Genomic DNA, 13601 nt, shown 5'->3' on the forward strand with positions numbered 1-13601 from the left:
TTCCAGAGTGCAAACATCCCTTGTATGTATAATAGCCATTCTTTATGTTGTACATTGTTTAATTTCAGCGTGCATCTAATAAGCCCTGTCCTTCTTGTCACTCAGTGTTCTCTGTAACACAGAGGAAACAGACCATTTCAGTTCATGGCTGTGGGTTTGTTAATCAGAATTGCTCACACCAAGTGTTTCCTAGTTGTTTTGTTTTGTTTTCTTACCATTCAGGGTAACGCATAGCTGATTCTTCCTGCGGCTAAAAGATCCAGGAAGAAAGACCCTGTTTTCACTTCCTTTCAAATAATAGTTACTAAAAGTAAGACTTGTATGCATAAAGCAGTATCTCTGAACATGCAAGCTGCAAGCCACATTCAGGTATTTTCATCTGTCCATTTAAATAAAACAGCCAAAAAAATGTATTCCTTTGGCATCACTGGAGAGAAATGGTCTCACAGGTACCCATTATAGAAGGGCTTGAAAGTGATAGGCCTACATCATACTGAGTCTGAAGAAAGAAGAGATGCCCCCTTCTTACACCTCAGATGAACCCAGGCAAGGTGCTCAGGTAAGAAACAGCACCCTTTCACTGCTCATTTCTTGCCTGTGCTGTTGCTTGATGCAGGTAGCCTGAGCAGTGCAAGGCTCCTGGGTTGGCTGGGCTATGGTTTGACCACACACCAGTTGGTTACAGAGCTTAGCATGGCAGGTAAATTTGCCAATTGTTTTCTGAAGAAAGAAGGTTGTGCTTGTGCAGGAAGAGGTATAGAAACACTCTGGAGAATGTAATCCCATGGCTTTGAAAAGTTCAGTTTTAAGACTCCTGAAATTCCATCCCTCTGAAAGAATACAGTGTTCCACAACAAATAAATGTTCTGTTATTTCTGGGGGAAAGGGAGCGGCTGGTTTCATAATGCTCCTATAGACTTTAAAGTGTCAGGCAGCTTTTCTCTTCTTTACAATATTCCAGATTTGGTTTTCAAGCCAAGGGGTTTGCAAATGCAGATAGCGATGCTCACATCAGAACTGGAGGCTCAAAAGAGGTCTCAGTGCTCTGGGGAGAGACAGTGCAGCTGTGACAAGCTCAGCAGCACTGCCTGCGATAGTCCCATACTCCTTCAGCCAAACTTACCATCCCTTTTGTGGACTTTTTTCCTCTGTTAATTAACTGTCAGTTCTAACTCTACATTATTTTTTCATTTCCACCCTTTTCATCTCGTTCAGCTCAGAACTTGGACCAATGCTCTTGGATCCGGTACCTTTCCTCCAGGAAGTTGCACTGGCCATTTTTCTTTACTTTTTTCACTCTCTTCTTCCTCCCTGCCCTCTCCCAACCCTGCCACACACACACCCCCCCCACCCCCCCCGGAACTGTACATTTCCATAGTGTTGTCTTTCTGTAGGACCCAGTGTTTCCAAACTTGTGGGCTTTCAGTGTTGCCTGTGATTGCACCATGCTCACTAGATAGCATGAACTTGCAGAACTGTCAGCCCTGGTACATGTATACATTGTGTTTATCACCCTGTGGCATCAATTCCCTCATTCATCTTCTTTGGCAGAACAGCTCCATCTTCTGTTTTATTTTGTGCTCTGGAAGCGCAGGCTAGAGAAGTTATGCATAGAAACAGGTCTCTGCTGTCCCAGCTTCACATCTCTTCAGTCTGCCAGTTTTGAATCTGGTAGGTGAGCACTCTGCTCTGGATTGCTGATAATATAGCCTCAAGGCTTGCCTCTCCCATCAAAAGCAGTCCATGGCTCCATAAAGGTAAAACTTTCCAAATTATTTATTTATTTACAGCCAGCAGCATTCACCAGACTGCCTGCAATATCAGTGTCTTCTTTGCCCCACTCTTGATATATAGGAACAGCAGCAGCTGGTTTTCCCCTCAGGTCACTGACTCATCCTTTGCTGTCTGTTATCCTTTAGCTCTTCACAGTTTTCTCTTCCCTGCCTACTAGAGACAGCCCCCTGCATTCTCCAGTCTTTCATTTGTCTTCTGCATCATAGGCTTTACCGTTGCTTCAGAGGGCCACCATTTTATGTAATGTCTAAGATTAACCACAGCTCTATTGGCATCAGGGCCTTTGATATCAAGCTGCCTCTCATAACCAATACTTGCCTTCAGTTCTCCCTCTAGATTCTTGGTGGTGACAGGGGTATAGCTAGGATGCTCTGCTTTCTTTTTCCTATTTTTCTGCCTAGCTAGGTACCATCTTGCAGTTTCCCCTCCTCACCCTGTCATGTTGTGCGTTTCCTCCTCCTCATTCATTTGGGGGATCTGTGTGGTTTTCTGCCTGTCTTGCTCCCCTTTCTCCTGGTGACAGGCTATCACCAGCAGTAGTATTTCTCCTGAGCTGTTCCTGCAGTATCCGCCAGTCCTGGGTGGATTACCGTGTTTCAGTGCAGGGAGGCAGAACAAGAATGAACAGTGAGCCATGGCTCTGCTGCCTCAGGTGCAAGGAATAAACGTCCCTGTCTCCGAGGAGCTCTTGATGCCTGGCATGAGGGGTGTCATTCGTCTTTGACGGTACAATGGGTCTCCTTGCAGTCCAGGCCAATGAGTAGGGTATGTTATGAAACGGATGTGTGTGGCCTAACATATGGGTAACTCTAGCTGGCAAAATAACATTAAAATACTTTCCATTTGGAGATGGAATTTATAGTAGCCAGACAAGCTGTGGAACAAACATCTCTTGTGCTTCTGTGCTTGTGTGAGCCTGAAGGCTAACAAACAGGCAGGGAGCTCTGGCCCTCTCAGTCGGGTAGAATAATAGTTTCCACTAACGATGAAGTTTGAACTGGTGGAATTTTCACAACGCCAGAGGAGCACATCACAAAAATAAACCTTTTTTTCCTCGCACCCCTCCCTGTCTGTTCTTTAACCTGCACAAAGGCTGCAAACTGCTGTGGCAGTAATCACAAAACCATCCCCTCTGAGCGCGAAAACTCTGAAAGATGCCCTTGGAATAGGGGCTGGGCTTTTAAAAATGATTGGCGTGAGTGTCCACGTGTCTGTTCTTATGGACTGGAGTAGCAGAAGGCTTGGCTGACATGGGGGAAAATAGCACAACTGTTTCCAGTTAGTCCAAAAGGTATACAAAAGTGAAAATGAAGATTGAAGAATCTGTGTGTCCTGTTCATAGCAGCCTTGCTTACACGTCTGAAATCACAATGTTGTTTTGGCTGGAAAACATGGGTAGGGATCTGGTTTAGGCAGCTTAGGATTTTCCTGATGTGTTTTCCCATGCCCAGGGGAGGGATTTATGACATCTAATTATACATTTGAAATGATTGCTTTGGGGTAATGACTGACATTATCACTGGCGGCAAATATTTACAATGTAAGCTAAAAACCAGCACGAATATTCAGTCAGAGCGGCTCTGCATTGCTATGATCTATTGTAAGGATCTTGCAACAGTCCCTCATTAGGCTGTTAAATTGAGTCACAGCCCTTTGTTTAGATCAACATCATTCAAACTACTTAAAAATATATACCTTTTTCTTAATTTGGTATCTTACTAAAAATTTAAATCCCATTAAATGTCATGAATTTTAGCTGCAAGCTCAGGAGCATCAAAGGCTTGCTGGCTGTCTCCGCTTCATATTCTGACTTGGTGTAAACCATTCCTTTTTGTGCCAACCTTTTTTTTTTTTTTTTTTTGGATTAATTTGAGATTAACTATCTCAGGCTGTGGCTGCTCCAGCTTTCCTTTAGCTGGACGGACAATATGTATCAAATGTCCCAACTAATGTCATTGGTACTTTCTCCTCTCTAATTCTCTCCATTGAAAGGAGAACGAACAGAAAACTGAATCTGAATCTCTGCTTGCTACTTGTATATTTGTATGACCCATCTCTGGGACAGGGCAGAGAAGTGAAGCTGACTCAATTTTTACTGAGCAAATGGTAACGACAGCTTCATGTCATACTCCCTAGATGATGCAGGAGCCCAATGTATCAAGTGATGTCAACCTTCTCAGATTCTTTCATTATCCCCAGAAATGGCGTCGTATTTCAGGTTTTTTTTTTGTGATATATATCAATATGGAGTATTAAAAGACATTTCAGATCAAGCAATGATAACCCATGTGCAGGAAGCACTCACCAGTTTTGACTCCCATGAAGGCTTTCATTATTATGAGGAAAAATACATGCAATTTTAATCTATAGCGAGAGATTTTAATGAATTTCATGTGGTAAGTGGCCTGCTAAAAACAAACTTTAAACCTCTGTTTAAAAATGAAACAGTTTAAGAACCTTCCCTTGAATCTTACATTCATGCTCAGACTCGTAGAAGAGGGTAAAGTGAGACTGAAAATAATCTGATGCCAAGAAGGTCAGCACTGAAAATAAGGAACTCATTTCAGTGCCTTGTCTTCTGAGCTATATAGATGTTTCTTTATATTGTCATAATACATATTCTTATAAACAAAACAACTTGCTAACTTTCTTTTGTTTCTTTCCTGTGGGTTTTGGTTGTTGCTTTATGTAGAGTACACTAATGGAAAAAATATGTTCAATAAAAAATGTGATAGATATTTCATATAAAAACCATCTGGACTGCCAAATATGTATCTATCTCCCTCGCAGCAAAAGAAAGTTGTTAGTAACTGAGATCCAGACCACAAAGGCAGTAACTCCCAATTAAATCAATGCATCTTAAGTGCCTAAAAAAGATTTTTAGTCTAGCAGCCCTAATCATTATGATTTCTAAATTGATAATAACTCTTTTCAACAGCCATTCAAGAAAAGCACTTTAAGAAGCAAGTTGGCCAAACGATAAAAGAAGACAACGTATCTAACAAGACTGCTGTACAAGAAGGTGGACTTCTACTAGAAGTGAGTGGAAAAACACTGTCTTTTGTGGCTCTAGTTTATTCAGTTTGATGACATATTCAGTTTAATGTTTTGTGGCAACTTTGAACAAATGGTCAGCCTTGGTGTGGGTCATTCAAGAGTCACACGAGTGCTCCCTGGCAGTTGCGATAGTCCTGGTCAGTCCCCATTTGGCAATTGTACCTTGTACCCTTACACCCTTGAAATTACTCGTGAGCTCCAGCAGGCCAGTTTACAGTTCTTTTTCACTTGGGGTGATAGCAGAGGTTTATTTTACTTGACAACGTTTGAGGGCACCAACAGGAGCTTTCCTTGTTTCTGATCTGAGTTGAGCTTATTCTGGGATATTTAAATTAATCCTACTTCCTCAACTCTCTTTTCTGAGGGAAGCTGTGTGTTCAGAACTTATTCCTTCTATGCGTTTTTACCCTGGTTTTCTATTAACATTTTTCTTAGGGATTTCCTATTGGCAGAGCACGATAAAGGGGCCATATTTTTGCTGAGAATTGGATCCATTAATCTGGAGGAAGAATAAATACTGCTGTGAACTACTGAACCAGATAGATCACAGCAGTCTATCCCAGATACATCTGCATTTCAAACACATGATGTAATAATGCCTTTTATACGCTAAGGTCCATCAAAATTGCTTTGTGATTAAGACTACATATGTATAGTTGTTTTGGATAGGATAATATTAGTTGTATAAAAATTGTATTGTAATAACAGCTCTGAGATACATATAAATGTAAATGAAATAGTAGCCTTTAGCAAATAAATGCTGTATACTGTTAAAGAAAAAAGGCAATTCATCGTGGGATCCAGTATCACAAGTTGTTCATAAGTCATACAGAATGGAAGCTGGCACCCTGCTTTCCTTCCTTATATTACTTTAGAAGATTTTGATTTTGTATTTCAAAGCAAGTGACACAGTCATCTGATTAGTTAGTGCTAGTACCAAAAAGAGATATTTGGCTGTCAGGTAACATTTGCAATTATAGAATCATAGAATGATTTGGATTGGAAGAGACCTTAAAGATCATTTTGTTCCACCCCCCCTGCCACAGGCAGGGACACCTTTCGCTAGACCAGGTTGCTCAAAGCCCCATCTAGCCTGGCCTTGAGCACAGGTTATATACGCACCAGCCATAATCAATAATGATCTTCAAACAGTAGCCTGCTGCTACTGGCTTATGGAGAGAACACTGATACATAATTTCAGGTAGATTGCAAGAGACTAATATTACTGAATATGGTAATGATCTGCTTACCACAGCGTATATAGGAGTCACATTCCCTTTGAATCCTGGGCTGCATCAAAAGGAGCGTGACCAGCAGGTCAAAGGAGGTGATCCTGCCCCTTTGCTCTCGTGAGCCCTCACCTGGAGTATTGTGTGCAGTTCTGGTGTCCTCAACATAAAAAGGACATGGAACTGTTGGAACAAGTCCAGAGAAGGGCCATGAGGATGATCAGGGGTCTGGAGCACCTCCCGTATGAAGACAGGCTGAGAAAGTTGGGGCTGTTCAGCCTGGAGAAGAGAAGGCTGCGTGGAGACCTCATAGTAGCCTTCCAGTATCTGAAGGGGGCCTACAGGGATGCTGGGGAGGGACTCTTCATTAGGGACTGTAGTGATAGGACAAGGGGTAACAGGTTAAAACTTAAACAGGGGAAGTTCAGATTGGATATAAGGAAGAAGTTCTTTACTGTGAGGGTGGTGAGGCACTGGAATGGGCCTGCCCATGGAAGCTGTGAATGCTCCATCCCTGGTGGTGTTCAAGGCCAGGTTGGACAGAGCCTTGAGTGGCATGGTTTAGTGTGAGATGTCCCTGCCCATGGCAGGGGGATTGGAACTTGATGATCTTAAGGTCCTTTCCAACCCTAACTATTCTATGATTCTATGAATATATGGGAAATATTTTATCCTGGATTATGCTTAATGTGGATCATTAACGGGATGATTAAGAGCATGTTAATAAAAATGTATTCACCAGGCTTCATTTACGGGCATGTCTGACCTAGAATAAGAGGGTGAGTTTTCCTTAGGGCTTGCTGGGAACATTCCCTGGGGCCTGAATTTGGCGCATATGCTCATTCAGTGGCTAAGGCATGTGAAGAAAAGTGCTTTTTTTCTGTTGTTCCACCAAATTCACCATGCTGGTTATCAGGGACTGTGGGGTTTAACTAAACAGTCACATCTGTGATCCCCTTCAAAGAGAAGCAAACAATTTTGCTGGTGGTTGCTATGCTTTACATATTGACTTGTAAATGTGGCCATTTTTCTGGTTCTCAAAAGACATTTTTCTGCTGTCAAAAGGCACTTTCCTTCTTGTGACATTACCTCGCACTGTGCAACGTCTCCTAGATGCTTTACATAATACAAACCAGAATAATCTGAATCACCAAAATATGTATGAATAATACTGTCCTTGAACACAATGTTAATGGAAAACCAGGCATAATTGCTTTTGCCTTTTGCTTCTTTTTTTGCCTAGTGAGTATGATCACTCTGCTCTATGTATAGGTAGAAATACAGTACAAGAACCCTAATTACTGATAAATAATGTATCTGTGATTCTTGAGTCTTGGAACAATGCAGTACTTCCCCTTTCAGCTTGAAAGAAAACAATGGCATTAGGCTGTCTTCAAAGTATGTTTAAAATGTCTTTTATTTCTAAAGGCCTCTGCCACAACATGTGGTTTTTGTTGAAGATTTTATAGAGGTTTTTTACAGCTATAATCAAATAGCTTTCATCAGCATTAACAGAATAAACAACGATACCAGTTTATCAAAGACTTTTTAGTGGAACACAGCAGGTACCTAAGCAAATAATTTCTTTCAGTTTTCTAAGATCACTTCTTCTGGATAAGAGACTCTTTCCTTGCCATCTTTGTTTCCCTTTGGAGGGAAGACAGTTTGATTTTGTTAACGGTCTTTCTCAGTATACCCCATTCTTGCAGTTTTTGTTCTCCTTGGAGACTTCAGACTCTGTTTGACTGCAGTAATGACTTTTAACTTTGTGCTTTAAAGTATTTTCCAAGACAGGTGGCATTGCAAACATTGCGCCACATGTGTTCGCATTCAGTTTCTGAAGCTTGTTACTAAATACTTAAGGAGCACTGGGCCAAACCCATATCCAGAAAACTGGGAAAATAAATTGTATTGGCAGTCAATAAAGCCAGAGAGAATTTACGGGGTGATGGGGTGGAGAAACACAATAAAACGGTGTCTTGGAAAAATAAGAATGAATCACTGGTGGGTATCTAGGCAATAGCCTTGATTGCAATAATCATCTCATGGCTGTTAGCCACGTCCTACTCTTACCCCCAGCTATGCTGCTCTCATAGTCTCAAGTCCAGACTCAGAGTCTACACTGCTGCGCAGGTAATTCCTCATCCCAAATGCATGTGTAATTTTCATGTGTTATACTATCCTATTGGAAGAATTAAATGTCTGTTTTTGAAAGGAAGACTCTATCTGAACTTGTTTTCTCAATGACACGCAGTCAGGCAGTGGCCCCATCATCACCGCTGACCACTTCTTGTGTAATCATCACCCGTATCCTAAGTGGCACCCTGCCAAAATTGTCACTTGGACTTTATTGACCACCTCACAGTTGCTCCTGCAGGTATTTTTGCTCCTTATGGAGGGCAATCAAATTTCTGTCTCAACCCTTGCTTGCCAAGGAGATGTCTTGATGGGCTTCCTTTCCTTCTTTGTTATGTCTGTTGGTTTTCTGTTCCACTCTTGTAGGTTGCAGCAGAAGATTTACGGTATCTCTGTCTCTGGACATAATTCTTTTCAGGTGTGAAAATAGTGCTTTAAATCCAAAATGTCACAATATTTAAAAGAAAGCCGGATGATCCGTGCAGCTTCCAACAGATGCTAATGGAGTGAGACTGCCTGGTTCTCTCATGCCCCATCTCACTGATGAATACAGATAAAGGCCAGACCTGGCCCGATTTGTCATTTTCGTGCTTACCAGCAGCTCACACTCTTTCAGGAACTGTCCATGTTTTTTTTCAGGATGTTCCAAGGCACTCTTTTGCCCAGTTCACAGACATATTTCCACATGCATCCTCTACTCTTAAGGCTTCGGGGCAGAAGAATCACATTTCTGTGGTTTTGCCTCATGCTTTTCTTTGTGGGCTGCGCTGATGATGCCAGTCATCATACTGCCCTGGTGTTTCTTATTCAGTAACACTGTACATTCTGTTTACTATCTTTATCTATGATCTGGACAAGGACATCGAGTGCACCCTCAGTAAGTTTGCAGATGACAGCAAATTGGGCAGGAGTGTCGATCTGCTTGAGGGTAGGAAGGCTGCACAGAGGCATCTGGACAGGCTTACAACTTGCTTATTTAAACTTTTAGACAAAGACTGTCAGATGCCTGGCATCCTTAAAAAAAATCCTAAAATCAGACACATATGGTCCTTTATTAAAAAAAACCACCCACAAACCAACAAAACCCCAACCAAAACCAAAAAGCCAAACAAAAACCCCCAAAAAACAAACCTCAAACCTTCTTCAAAATCATGTGTGTCTTCAGAAGTGGAGAAAAACACTGAATGCTAGTTTTGGTGGTGCGGCCCTTATAATTCTCCACTTGTATGAATAATCTTAGTTTTATTACATAAACTACTTAATCATCTGAAGTGTTATTTTTCAAACTGAGCCTCCATGTTTTGCAGGCATGCTTTCGTTCTACCACTTAGCAGATGAATTTTGCCAGTTAAGTAACATGACTAGTGAGGTAATTCAGGTATCTAGTTTCTGATCCATCAGTATTTGTGCTTGGAATTGGCTGCTGGTGCAAAACAATAGCATAGTAAGGTATAGCCACTTTATCTCACAAAACAAGCACATTTTCACTCATGCTTTACATATTATTTCTTTACATAGTAATATGCTTTACATATTATTTCTTAATTACGTATGGCAGGTTTGGGCACTATTGTGAACAGGAAATTTTGGTTATTGCTTGGTAGTTCATGCTGAAGTCAGCAAGGCTATTTTCATTAATTTAAATACCAAATAGAGCCCAAGTCTTCTTAATCAAAAGCAAAGAAAGTCAGTCTTTTTATCTAAGCAAAGGATACAGGATATGATACAATGCAAACCTGAAGCATATTATTTAACATTACGTCGTTACCTCAAAAGTGGCTGCATATAATAAGCTTTCTGGGAGTTACTTTGAAGAGAGTGATAAATGTGCACATTTTGGAACCAAAAGGTGTTTCCCAGTGGCTTGAACTATAGTTCAAGTTTCATTCCAAAGGAGTTGGAAAATGATACATTAGAAAACATCCTATTGGTGGTGTTCTTTACTCTGCATAAGGAAATAACATAGGAAACCCTTTTCCCACTTGGTTTCCTGTAATTTTTTTGAACTTCTTGGTGTAATTCCACTTCCTTCTTCCAAACTGATTTATGTAATCAGTACTTGATAAAGCTCTGCTCTTGAAAAAGCTACTCCAGTTTGAATTTCAGTGTGAGAGCAAGAGACCTTACTCTTCCTGTTATTTTTTAGTTCAAACTTGAAAAGGAAAACTGGGAGTCAGACAGAAGTGCATGGCTGTTAAGCAGAGCTATGACCAAGACATGGACTTCAGAAATCAAAAACTGTAGAGAGACACTCTTTGATTTATCTGTTCTTGAATTCCTTTTCAGCTTCCAACAATGATGACTTTCTTAGCACAGTCTTTCAAAAGTAAATCACGTTAGCTCATGATCACCTTTTAATCTGCTGGTTTAAAATGGAGCCGTCAAAATGAGAAGTTCTCATAAAAAGTTCATAGTCTCTTTTCCAGTTACTACAACTTTTAAAAGTTGCCCAAATAACCCTTTTGCTTTCCTTTGTTTTTAAACATGAACCTTCTCCCAGTAATTCAGATGACATGATTTAAACTGACATTAGTCACTTGGGATGACTTACAGAGAATTTATCCATGAAGAAAAAGCGCCATAAATGGGGTCAGGGGTAACGTGCTGTTTTATCACATGTGTACGTTCATTTTCTTCTTGCTAGGCACAAGCAAAACACAAAGGAACATTTCAGAGGCCCTGGTCCCTCTTTTTCATTTTGCAAAATAGGCATATTTCTAAAATCCAGACTTGAAATTTGGCATGGCCACAACTTTGTGCAAAAAACATCCTTTGTATTACCCTTTAAACAAATAACTAATGTTCTCTCTTTTCCTTTTTTTATTATTTTTTTTTCTTCTCAAACAATCTGGACAGAAAAGCCTGTGACCTCTAAACACCATCTACTCTCTCCTCCAGTCCTTAGTGCTACTGTTATGACTGTAATGATCATGATGATGCCATAGCGCTGAGGTTTTTGAAATACAGGTGGTGGCACGTAACAGTGGGGCAGAGCAAAAAAAAAAAGAGATGTGATCCCCTCCTTTTAGATTTGCAGCCTAAATATGAGACAAGTGATGAAGGTGCATTTTGATGAGCAACACAGTGTGTGGAAATAAGCATAGAATCATAGAATGGTTTAGGTTGGAAGGGACCTAAAGACCACCCAGCTCCAAGCCCCCTGCCACGGGCAGGGACACCTTCCCTAGAGCAGGTTTCTCCCAGTCCTATCTAAACTGGCCTTGAACACTGCCAGGGATAAGGCAGCCACAGATTCTATGGGCAACCTGTGCCAGTGCCTCACCACCCTCACAGGGAAGATTTCTTTTTCCTAATGTTTAATCTAAATCTACCCTCTGTCACCTTAAAGCCCTTGTCCTGTCACTACCTGCCCTTGTAAAAAGTCCCTCTCCAGATTTCTTGTAGGTCCCCTTTAGGTACCGGAAGGCTTGCTCTAAGGTCTCCCTGGAGCCTTCTCTTCTCCAGGCTGAACAAACCCAGCTCTTCCAGCCTGTCTCCATAGTAGAGGTGCTCCAGTCTTCTAATCATCTTTGTGGTCTCCTCTGGAGTTGCTCCAGCAGGTCCATGTCCTTCTTATGTTGCGGGCCCCAGAACTGCATGCAGTCGGGGCCTCGTGAGAGTGGATTAGAGGGGGAGAATCACCTCCCTTGACCTGCTGGCCATGTTCCTTTTGATGCAGCTCAGTATACAGCTGCTGAACAATGACCAAAATGGTAACCACAGTTGCCAGAACTCACAGTGTAGAAGCAGCTTGACCTTTGCCACGACTTTTGCAAGAGTTTTAAGGATGGGTTCGAAGGAGAAAAATCAGGTACCTCTGCAGAGGCTTGTGCAGAGCCTTTTACCAAAATGGGAAACACCATAAAGTGCTTGTTTTTAAAGCCTGCCTACCAGTAAAGGTAACACGTTGGACTGATGAGAGTTAGCACTTGGTTTCTCCAACATGAAATGACGGATTATAATTGAGGGGGGAGCAAGCTGTGAACAGGCTGGAAAATCAGGGCAAGCAGTTTATGTTTAATGTGATAGAGCAGGGGGAGCAGGCAGCCAGCACAGGTGTGCGGAGAAAAAAGGCAGCATCCTCTCTGGTTTGCACTGGCAAACCTGGCATCAGAAAAGTGCCTTCCATTTGTCAGGGTAGAGGCAAACCTGCTGTCATATAAGGAGGCCTAGCTGAGAATTTTAGGTGTACCAGTGAATGGGGAAGCTGTCCATCAGCAGCATTAAGGTAAAGAATCAATAAGCTTTGGGCACACACCAGATGTGGATCTGAATTTCAGGCTGCTGTTGCCGTCTCCAGACTGTTTATCACAGCCAACTCCACCCGAGCTCACTTTTCACAGCCACTTCCTCTGTTTCTGCTGAGGCTATTTCGGTGCCTCTGGAGACAGTCCAGCGGCCACATGACTTCCTCCCCAGCAAAACATATTCTCCCATTTCAGCTTGATTAGGGTTTTTTTCTCTCACAGACTTCAGAGCTATTCCTTGGCAACCATTCTCACAAATCAATAGGTTCAATATCTGTATGTAAGCACTGCGTCGTATAGATGCACCACGGTTTAGTCTCCTACTAGAATTGGAATTCGTGCATTCAACTAATGAAGGCAATCGTAACACACTGTTCCTTCCATACAAAGTTCTGCAGGAGCATTTGCTTTTGAGGAAGTGTCCTGTTTTTGAAGACAGCCAAGACATGTATTATAAAAGAGAAAAAAATAATGAAACAAAAATACACTTTAAATAATGCCTCTCCGTTATCATAGATCATTGCAATCTTATGTTGCTTAACTGATCTTCAGCTGTTTGAAGTGTAATTAATAATTAGTAGGTTAATCTGTACTTACAGCTGATACTTGCTTCCAGTATATTCCTCATTCTCAACTCAGAAAAGCTAAAGAGCTGCAGCTGTGCTATCTTCTCAGTAAGGTGAAGTGATGAGCTAGAAAGCAGGTCCAGGCAAGACTGTGTGTTGTCTTAAGACATTTCACAAATTTGCAGTGATTATGTTTTGTGGTAATGATGGTTTCAAAAGAAAAACACACAAATTTTGGGAGAAATTCTGAGTACATTTAAATTTTATTTTTTGCCTACCCCAGTTAATAAAATTTAAATATGCTATTTGATGGGTTTGAACTGAAAAGAAAACTGCTATTAAAAAGCATTACACTGCCCATTAAATGCACTGTTTCCTATTAACACAGATATAGTATTGATTTGGAGATGTGAGGACAGATAGGCACCCTTAAAATAGTTCTGTTCCTGTTCCAAGAACTTCAAGAGAAATCCCCATCATTCTGATTTTAACTGTCCCTGACATTTTATGAGTAGAAAAAAAGAGAAATGAGATGGTTTTTATATCCCATTGTAATTGCAGTTCTTCCAGGA

General features: G+C 41.3%; 1 protein-coding gene across 2 annotated transcripts in view; it reads left to right on the forward strand.

The window, feature by feature from the left end:
• AHRR (aryl hydrocarbon receptor repressor) overlaps window positions 1-13601 on the forward strand; it is an 89664-nt gene that overhangs the window by 54130 nt on the left and 21933 nt on the right. The window contains exons 1-2 of one of the 2 annotated variants that reach the window (XM_062608949.1): window positions 299-559; window positions 4733-4833. Coding sequence is in view for 1 of the 2 variants with exons in the window: in XM_062608948.1 (XP_062464932.1) it covers window positions 4733-4833 (101 nt within the window). In the remaining variant the exon portion in view is untranslated. Of the gene's footprint in view, window positions 1-298; window positions 560-4732; window positions 4834-13601 lie in introns of those variants that run through there. The other variant, XM_062608948.1, reaches the window with a different exon arrangement.

Source organism: Pezoporus occidentalis, unplaced genomic scaffold (genome assembly GCF_034315485.1).
Source record: "Pezoporus occidentalis ecotype Australia unplaced genomic scaffold, CSIRO_AGI_Poc_V1 ctg132, whole genome shotgun sequence".
In the NCBI taxonomy this organism is placed as follows: Eukaryota; Metazoa; Chordata; class Aves; order Psittaciformes; family Psittacidae; genus Pezoporus; species Pezoporus occidentalis.